Source organism: Octopus bimaculoides, chromosome 11 (genome assembly GCF_001194135.2).
Source record: "Octopus bimaculoides isolate UCB-OBI-ISO-001 chromosome 11, ASM119413v2, whole genome shotgun sequence".
Taxonomy (NCBI): domain Eukaryota; kingdom Metazoa; phylum Mollusca; class Cephalopoda; order Octopoda; family Octopodidae; genus Octopus; species Octopus bimaculoides.
The window spans coordinates 51,607,608-51,618,555 of NC_068991.1; the positions used below are offsets into that span (position 1 = coordinate 51,607,608).

Here is a 10,948-nt window from a genome sequence, read left to right on the forward strand (position 1 = left end):
ATCCTGTCAAGCCATCCAACATATTCCAGTAGGGAAGATGGACATTAAGTAACGATGATGATGATATATATCTGATGATATATATATATATATATATATATATAAATATATATACACACACACACACACATACATATAGTCATGAGTGTGGCTATGAAGAAAAGAGTTTGTTTTCCAGTCTTATGGTTCTGGTTTCAGTCCCTTTTAATTGCATCCACCACACAACCTCTTTCACTATAACCCCCAGAGAAAAACTGTCTGTTCTTCTGGCAAAAGGATAGCAGCAGGGCAATCATCATGATGGAGTGAGTTGATAATTGGACCTGTCCTACATGCACCAACAGCAGTTTGACGAAGCTCCACATGTCAGCTATGCCCAGACACAGTATCAATGCATGCAGAATGGTTTTGTCATTCTGTACACATCTTGAACAGGTCTGTCTGACAACACTTCTTTACCTGTAGAACTTATCTCAAATAAGGCAGAGTACCCCAGTAGCACTGCTAGGCCCAAAATTTTTAGAAATTATCCAGGGGCCTCAGCCTGAATGTCCTCCAGAAAAGACCAGCTAATTGACCTCCCCCAACACCCAGAGTTTATCTGAGAATGTTGTCTCACTTGCCTACCACTAATCCCCTAAAAACTTCAATGTAGAACACCCATTAAATGCATTGCCCAACTAGCAGAGAGGTGTGAATGCTTGATGACATTCTAGGTGCCAAGTACCCTTTTTCAGTCTAAGCTTGATCTGGGACTGTAGCTCCATCAATGAGATGAGATGCAGAAAATCCTGTCTGACAAATGGCTACTGCACCAACCCACTGTTTCCAGGGTGACCCTTAGGTCAAGTGCATTTATGGTACTCATTCTCAGAGTCACCATGTTGGTCAGAAAGGAAAAGGAAGAAAAGGAAATGAGTTACAAACCCATTTGGCAGTCCCAGAGATTAGATGAATCAGTCTCTTGAGAGTTTTGATTTTTTGGGGTGTGGCTATAGTTTTGGTGCTGTTGTCATTTCTGTGGTGTATTTTTAATGTGGTGTATTCTTAATGTGGTTTTCCTTTCATCTTTTTGATTTGTTAGCATTTGCTTCCTTCTCACATAATGTTTCTTCTTTGTTACAGGAATCTGACAAGGATGGAGGAGGTGCATGGTAGTGGAGGTATGGTTCTTTGAGTATGTGTGTGTTTAAAATAGAGTGCGAAGGAAGGAGAGTAATGAAAGTGGAGTTATGCTGGATATTTATCTGGGTGATGAACTCTAATTCTGTTGCATGTGTTTTAGTTGTTGCTGATCTTGCTGTTGGTGCTGTTGTTGATCTCACACTTATTACTGTTTCTCCTGTATGCTGCTGCTGTTTTTGGGACAGTGTTGTCAGTAGTAATGGGCTTCCTCTCTTCAGTGAGATCTGTTGAGGGAAGAAAACTTTGAAATGGCCTTCTGCACCACATAAATGGATTTTTCTTTTGATTTCTGCCTTCAACCACAACTCACAGCTCCACTCTTGGGGAATTAGATCCAGGATCTTTTCCACCTCCTCCAGTAAATAAATTGAGTATTGAGTGAAAACCCTGTCATGATTGGGAGCTATGCAGTGTTTCAATTTGAGTACTTTGCTCTTGAAGAGAACCACTACAATCCCCATCTGTCTAGCTACATATATCTATACACACAAGGAGGTGCTGAAAAGTTCGTAGTTTTAAATGTATCACACAAGGCCTGATTGGAAGCTCAAACTTGCAAGTTCTTTTATAAAGCTTAGAAAAATGAAAGGCCGCTGCAATAAGTGTGTGAATCTGAGACGGGAATATGTTGAATAAAATCATAATTAACTGATCCTCCTGTATTTTCTTTTACCCAAAGCAAAGAACTTTACAGCATCCTCTCATATGTCTGGATATATTTCTTCAAGGACTCTTTCCACCTGCATTTGTGAAGCTGATTCCAAGCGTCAGGTTTTAGCAAACATACACCAATGGATGACTGTTTTTCCTGGCAGATTTTGCAAAATTTCAGCTGATTCAACTTCCGCTCTCTTCTATTCAATTTCACACGTTTAACTTTTATGAGTTTTGTGATTTTGTCAGCTAATGGAAAATTACACAACTGCATCGATTTTGTTGCCCTCAAAGCAAAAGATCAATTGCTCATGAGGTTGCCCTCACTACTGTTTCCGTATTTTTTATTATGTATGTCATTGTTGTTGCTGTTACTTCTACCTTCGTTCTCCAGTAAAAGAGTTAGACCTTGAAACATAATCCTTTACTCTTCTAATTCACAGGTACTGCTGTGACTCTTGTCACTCTTTATTAATGGTATTGTTTTCACTGCTGCTGCTGGCAGCGGCAAATGTCACACTTGCGTCATTTCTGTTTTTTAATTTGCTTATCACAGCTGCCATTGCTACTGCTGCTGCTGGTGTTTGCTATTGTCAGCACAATGCACAGTGGAAAGAAACTGTCACCAGCCCTCACCTGTTTCCTAATTAGGTAATATTTTATTACCTGACAGGTTCCCACGAAAGACACTACTTGCATGACAGTGGCTCTCATTTACAACTATTCACATGAAAGTAAAGAAACAGTAATACATACTTACACTGATACATGCATACATACATTTACATACATTTATATACATACATTTACATACATTTATATACATACACATATATATATATATATATATATATATAGATTGAGAGAGAGAGAGAGAGAGTGAAGGTGCATGGCTCAGTGGTTAGAGTGCCGAGCTTAAGATCATGAGGTTGTGAGTTCGATTCCCAGACCGAGCTGCGTGTTGTGTTCTTGAGCAAGACATTTTATTTCACTTTGCTCCAGTTCACTCACCTGTTGAAAGGTGAGTAAGGGAGCATCATAGCCATGTGTTGAAAGAAATTTTTGGGTGTTTGAATAATTCACCTCTGGAAACATGGGTGCTTTGTTCCTCATCCTTAAACAAACCTTATTCAGGAACCTTTTGAGTGGGATGGGCCACTCGACCAGAAGAAAATTCTAACTGAGTCTCACCTGCAAGGTCATGTGCTGTTTATCTTGGTATATGGTTGTGGTGCATGTGCCTGGTGTACTCTTATCAGATGGGTATATTGGGCTTCTTATATTTGTATCGCAGTGACACTTTGATGGCATGCATCACTCTCTCACACAATGATAATAATAATAATAATAATAATAATAATTATTATTATTATTATTATTATTATTATTATTATTATACTTTCTGATTTAAGCAGAAGGCCAACAATTTTGAGGAAAGGAGATAAGTTGATGCCACTGACCCCAGTACTTGACATGTACTTTATTTTGATAATCTTCAAAAGATAAAAGACGAAGTTGAGCTCAGCAAGATTGGAACTAAGAAAATGTTAAGAGTCAGAATAAAAACCATAAAGCATTTTTCCTGATGCTCTAACAATTTTGCCAGTCAAACAATCCTTTCAGTATGCAAAGTGGATGGCAATCCACGAATGACACACCTATTTCTGGGACTTGTGTATTGTAATATTAGCCTGAGTGGATAGACATATGATGCACCAACTCAGCCTGATTCTTGGTTTCAAACATCAGGGATATGCTTCTGTATACCTTGCCCAAGTTAATGAAACACATATTCTGCCACATATCAGCTAGGGCTCCCTCTAAGTTGTCTGTGGAGAGTATATGGAAGCCCCTCTCTCCCACCTCCTTCCTTGTTGCCCTTTCCTGGATAAATTCCTTGGATGTATGGAAAAAGAAATACCTTACCTCAGCAGTCCATAAAACAGCTCGAACAGTTCTTTTAGGCCGCAGATCCAATTCATGAAGAATTGTTAGAGCCTAGAAAGTCATTTACAATAAATAATTATTTCATTTACACAAAAAACTACTGAAATAAAATATTTTAAACAAAAACGAATTCCTTCTTCTTAAAATTACTGTTAAATTCTTGGACTTAACAATGAATTGTATCCGTTTGAGCAAGATGCTTCATTTCATGATCCACAAACGTAATCAACTATAACGAATATGAACTGGATACCAGTGCAGCCTTTTCTCTCCTTCCAGGTGTCACCTTAATATTTCACAGGATCAACTGTAAGAAAATTGGGAGGGTGTCTATGTCTACCAATGACCATAGAGGTCCCTGAATCAATTAGAGAAAATATGGTGCAACTTACCAAGCCACAAGTGATGGCTGGTTGTAGTTTAAATATGAATTGTATCCATCTCACATTATCTCTCTCAAACCTGAGCCCTTTTGTCTAACTTAACCCTCCACCTGGGCTCCTGAGCCAAAAAATAAATAGTTGCACACACAGCTCAAGAACAATGATTGCTGGCAAACAAATGGACAAAATCACTAAAAAATTCAGGAGAATAACAACTATAGGTCTATCTCTCAAGTACCATATTTGTTTGCCTGAATTGCTACTTTCCTCATCTCTTTAACCAGTTTGATTGTCCATATCACTCTTATTGTCTGCGTGAGGATAAATTCTTCATCTGAAGAGTAAATATCATCAATAATTTCCTCAACTGTAAAGAGTCTAGGCCTTTTTGTTCTGGGTTCATTACACTCATTTCATTGCAAAATAATTGTTCTTTCGTTATTTTATAAGAAGCAAAAATAAACACCAGCTAACTAGATTACCATTAACACACTTCACTACACAGCTGCAATGTGACTGGTTGTCTATTTATAGTATTTTAACTTCTTTTTCTGTATGTGTTGTTCATTGCGGCTTTAATGGAAATCATGTAGATATTATACCTTGGCTAGTTTTAAATTTCTGATTGATATCCATGTAGTAACAGTACTGGATAGTAAAGTTTACTTGCTAACATAATGTGGTAGTCCTGACTAGGATTATGTTACTACTTTTTCATCTCAGGAAAACATCTTTTCCAGCTGGTTTATTGACACATGATGTGTGTCCTAAATATACTGCAAACAAGGGGGCTCACTGCTCCCTTCTATCCAGCACTGAGGAAGTGAAATAACCCAGAAACCATTGGTCTGCTGGTACTGCCAATGGCTAGAAGGGAGCAGTGAGCCCCCTTGCTTACAGTATGTCTAGGACATAGATTGTGTGTTGATAAATCAGCTGGAAAAGATGTTTTCCTGGGGTTAAAAAGTAGTAACATAATCCTAGTCAGGACTGCCGTGTTATATATCTAGGCTATTCCTGGTATACTGGGAACACAGCATGATAGAATTAAGCTGAAACTAAAGAATCCCCAGTAAGGCTAAAACAAATATACAGCAGGATATTAAACTTTCAAAATAATCTAGAAGGTAATTTAATTCACCAATTGTTTTATGTATGGTATATAATTTCACATGGCATTAAACTGCTATGCCTCTGTCCATAAAGATAAACTAACCCTTTAGCATTCATATTACTCTGTCAAATATAATGCTTATCTATTCACAATATTCTGATCATAGCTAAAAGATTTCAATGCTGTGATTGATTATTTTTAGAATAACATTGTAGGGTAGGTGTGAAAAGCTGGATCTGACTAGTTTTTTTAACATAATACATGTAGAATATTTGAGCTGGATGTGAATGGTTTAAATGCTAAAGGGTTATAGCAAAAATATTCCCATGACAACTAAAGCAAATAAATAAATAAGATAATGTTAAACATTTATCAGAACCTACATTAAGGCCAAAGTAAAAATGAATTATTAAAATTTTAAGATAAATACCTGCCAGGAAATAAAGGCACCTCCCCCATCATCCATGGCTCCTTGACCAACATCCCAGCTGTCAATATGGCCACTCACTAAAACAGTCTGTTTAAAAATACATAAAATAGTTTAGAGTTGATGATGCTGGGAACTCAATTTATAATGAACTAATTCAATTATCAATGAACTTAATGAATAAACTAATCAAAGAATTAACCATTTAATATCTCTTTCCTTTTTTTTTCTTTCTCCTTTACCTACTCTTAAGTTCTTGTTGTTTGTTGATGTTCAACCCATAGTCGGCTCTGTTTGAGAAAACATTAGATCAAAAACATTCCAAATATGACTATCTTGTTCTTTATTTCAGCCATAGTGTATAGGATCACACTAACCAGTGTGTGCTTCCTATTTGAAAACAGTGGGTGTGATTCAATGGAGATTTAGTTATTATGTCTAGCAGGCTGAACAACTGTATAGTTGATTTGTGTTTTATCATAATCATACAGACACAGTATATTTGCAATAGAGAACATTATTTCTCAGTCCTGTTCCACTTCACCTGTTTCCCCTCCTCACTCACCTTTCAAAATAATTTATTATACAATTCCTATATGGTCCATAATCTGTGTCTATTCTTTATATCTATCTTAAGTGCTCATTTTCTAGTTTGTCAGAATGGTGGTATGTCAGAGTGGTAGTATGTCATCATCAAGGGAAATAAACCAGATGGAAAATAACAGACATCTAGAGGTAGAGATCAGATGTGGAAGACACAAAGAGCAGCTTGCACTTACTTGTTCCCCACCAACCCTACCCTGTGACAAATGCCCTTGGCTCTTCTATACAACCCCTGGCTTGAACAGCCACCTCAGGCACTGGTACCCTCCATACCAGACCCTCCACACCAGCACCATCTACACTCATGAAAATGAAGAGGCTCGCTCGCTCACTCAGTATAGTTTTAATACTCATACATGAGTTAATAATGACGATGATGCCAAGACACAACAAGATTTGTTTCAACACACAAATTCACATCAGGTGGTATTGTCATCGGCCACGACAATGATTTCACTTGCCTCAACAGGTCTTCGCAAGTGCAGTTTATTGCCCAATAATTGATGGGTACTCTTAAATGGGCTGGTTATGCTGCACTGGCATAGGCCACAGTTATGGTCTCACTTGGCTTGCCGGGTCTTCTCTAGCACAGCATATCTCCAAAGGTCTCCGTCTCTTGTCATTGCCTAGGTGAGGCCCAATGTTTGAAGGTCGTGCTTTACCACCTCATCCCAGGTCTTTCTGGGTCCACCTCTTCTACAGCTTCCCTCAACTACTAGGGTGTGACACTTTTTCACACAGCTGTCCTCATCTATTTGCAACACATGACCATACCAGTGCAGTCATATCTCTTGCACACCACATCCGATACTTCTTAAGTCCAACTTTTCTCTCAAGATACTTACACTTTGTCTGGTATGCACACTGACATTACACATCCAGCAAAAGCATACTGGCTTCATTCTTTGCAAGCTTACACATGTCCTCAGGAGTCATGGCTCATGTTTCACTGCCATGTAGCATGGCTGTTCGCACACATGCGTCATACAGTGTACCTTTTACTCTGAGCAAGAGAGCCTTTGTCACCAGCAGAGGTAGGAGCTCTCTGAACTTTGCCCAGACTATTCTTATTCTGGCAGCTACACTTTCAGATCATCCACCCCCACTACTAACTTGGTCACCTAGGTAACGGAAGCTATCAACTACTTGCAGTTTTTTTCCCCTGGAATGTGACAGAAGTTGTTTTCTACACATTTTCAGTGTTTATTACACCTGAACATCTGCCACATACAAAAACTAACTTCCTAGTTAACCTGCCTTTGGTATTGCTGCACCTCTTATGTGTCCATAGCTTATAAAGTTTCTACCTATGCCTTTTCTACAGATCGAGCAGGGTCATCTACCTGAAGGGATTTGTGGTTTGTCTGCCTTCCTACTTATTAAGACTTTGGTTTTTGCTAGGTTGTCTATAAGGCCCTTCAATTCTAGTCCTTGCTTCCACTATTTCACAAATTATTTCTATTATTTACAGACACAAACAACTCACTCTAAATAAGTACCCTGTTCAGAGTACTTATTTAGATTGAATGTACCTGTTTAAAGTTTTTATTTAAATTGAGTGTACCTGCTCAGGGTACTTACTTAGATTGAACTTTTCTGTTCAGGGTACTTATTTAGATTCAATGTACTTATGCAGGATTTTTATTTAAATTAAATATACTCACTCAAGGTACTTATTTATATTGAATGTACCTGTTAAGTGTACTTGTTTAGATTGATCTTACCTGTTCAGGGTACTTGTGACCTACAACTTCAGCAACAATATTTCTGGAATCAGTAGAGTTAAGTGTTTGAGCTGACATCTTCAAGACTACAACAATTTTACTTCCTGAAATAAGCAAAAATATCCAGTGCAACAAAAATAAGATAATAATGATTAATAATAATAATAATAATAATAATAATAATAATAATAATAATAATAATAATAAGGTTAATATGTCAGCATTACAAAATCAAAACTGATGACAAGTGATATAAGCATCACCCTGTGGCTATGCATGCACATAGAACCATCTAAGTTAATAAACCAGATATTGTTGTAAAATACTAAAACAATAGGGTCAGTTTATAGACTAATTTGAGTATCCCTTGTGATTATGATACTGCAGCAAAAGAATTTGACAATCTTAGAAAATCTAAAGATTTGTCCATTGAAATTGAAAAAATGTAGTGTCTCAAGGTGGTTAGAAAACCAGTGATTGCAGGAGCATGAGGAATTATCAAAAAAAGAACTGAAAATTATTTGAGAATGATCCTTGGTTTATCTTCTCTGCTAGAAGTGCAAAAAATTGTTTCCACTGGTACATTACATGTACTGAGAAGAGCAATGTTGCTGGTGTGTATATTTTAATAGCCTATCAATGTACACAGTGAGGTTCTTTGCCCAAGATGTCAGAAAGACACTAGCAAGAAATGGAAACAAAGATTACCAAATTAGATATTAATTTGGAAAAAATATCTAGATATTTTATTAGCAACCTCAATTACAATTGGGTTGAATTTAAAGAAAAATATCTTGGAAAAAAAAGTACCTGTTGTTGAGTGAGCCCTTGTGTTCCCGCTCGGCATGCTAGTATAGAACTGATGAGGGCTTCTCTTCCTTAAGTTCCCTCTAATGCTCATTTACCTGCTCTCCTATGCTCTGTGCTGTCTCCCTTATGTACGTCGTTGTCTTGTTTCTGCACTGTCCCTCTGTACATCTTATACTATAGACTACATTCCTAGCTTTACAGTGGTGGTAGTAGTAGTAGTAGTAGTGGGATTGATAATGGTAGCAGTAATGGTGGTAGTGGTAACAGTAGTGGTAGTGAGGAAGATAACCCTAGAAGGGCCAGCAACATGAATACCCGCCCCCTTGATACTCAGTTCTTCAACATATGTGACAAATCTTACAACATGAACCATATATACCCGACAACACTACCCTTTAACAAAAGGGTCTGCATCCCAAGACATATTAGTGACCACATGGAAGCACAATTCACTATAGCTAGGACAAAATTTAGACAGATTTTAGAACTATACACTAAGAGACAGAATAGGACAGAGGACCAACAATTCAGGAATATACCCACGAGTGGCCTACATATCCAAATGAACATGTAAAGTACAAATGTTAGATGGAAGGAAATCTGGTGTCATCTAAAATAGAAATGACAAAAAAAGACTCAAAGGAGTTATAATACAAAATTTTAAAACAGATTAAAAATTATTTTTAAATAGAGATACAAACCTCGTTTAGACATACGCTCCATCATATCAGCATCTTCAACAGTTATACAGGCTGTAGGAATTTTACGGACACCTTCACTATAAGCCTAAATATTATAAAATTATCAAGAATAGCAGAAAAGTTTTATTATAGCCATAAATTAATTTTACCTGTATTATCAGTTTTATTGTCATATTTGGGACGTAATTTTAGGAATAATCAAAGAATTTCCATGCTCGTCTGGGCAAGACAGTATCAGTTCAGACCAAATTCCCTGTCTTGATGCTCTTCTTGAGACCAAAGTAATATTTTCCCATTGCTAGACATGTTTTACATAGAAACATTAGAAATGAACAACCATACTCATATGATAATAATGCTCATTTACAGCCATCACGTGCTGTCTAGACAAGAGTACACACGCAAAACACACAGACACACACACACACATGTATGCATGTATCTGTGTGTGTGTGTATATATATATTTGTATATATATATATATATATATATGCACATATACATCGTCAGTAGTTCATATATCCAAAAATGATGCGCACTCTAAAGCAGTGTTCCACAACCTTTTTTCACTTGCAGTACACTTATATTCTTTTCAAAATTTGGCAGAACACCTGAACTAAAAATATAACAAAAATTATAGGGAAAAAATTATATCCATGTTACACTGTGGCACACCTACCATTATCTGGTGGCACACCAGTGTACAATGACATACTATTTGAAGAGCACTGATCTAAAGCATTAAAGCAGTAATATACTTTTTAGGAAGTTATAAGTTATTGCTGGTCATAGAGTAACCATTGGTTTCACACATACAAAGTGCTTGAGCTGCCAGTGCTGGCTACCACCTCAGTAGTAGTAAATGATAAGATGCCAATACTGCTAAGTGCTTTATAGGTGCAAAAACCAATGATCATTATGACTGGCCACAACATTTAACTTCCTAAAAAACATATACATACATATATATATATTCTTTTATTTGTTTCAGTCATTTGACTGTGGCCATGCTGGAGCACTGCCTTTAGTCAAACAAATCAACCCAGGACTTATTCCTTGTTAGCCTAGTACTTATTCTGTCGGTCTCTTTTGCCAAACTGCTAAGTTACTGGGACATAAACACACCAGCCTCGGTTGTCAAGTGATGGGACAAACACACACATATATATATAGAGAGAGAGATAGAAATAGATATACAACAGGCTTCTTTCAATTTCCATCTACCAAATCCACTCACAAGGCTTTGGTTGGCCTGAGGCTACAGTAGAAGACACTTGTCCAAGGTGCCACGTAGTGAGACTGAATCCTGAACCATGTGGTTGGTAAGCAAGCTACTTGCCACATAGCCACTCCTGCACCTACATAGCCACATGTATATATGTATATATATATATATATAT

General features: G+C 37.2%; 1 protein-coding gene across 1 annotated transcript in view; it reads right to left on the reverse strand.

The window, feature by feature from the left end:
• Window positions 1-10,948, reverse strand: part of LOC106873911 (carboxypeptidase Q) — a 36,492-nt gene that overhangs the window by 7,060 nt on the left and 18,484 nt on the right. Inside the window, exons 8-12 of the mRNA XM_014921444.2 lie at window positions 9,549-9,633; window positions 8,038-8,141; window positions 5,714-5,800; window positions 3,531-3,837; window positions 1,973-2,088 (exon numbers count right to left, since the gene is read on the reverse strand). Coding sequence (XP_014776930.1) covers window positions 1,973-2,088; window positions 3,531-3,837; window positions 5,714-5,800; window positions 8,038-8,141; window positions 9,549-9,633 — 699 coding nt within the window. The remainder of the gene's footprint in view (window positions 1-1,972; window positions 2,089-3,530; window positions 3,838-5,713; window positions 5,801-8,037; window positions 8,142-9,548; window positions 9,634-10,948) is intronic.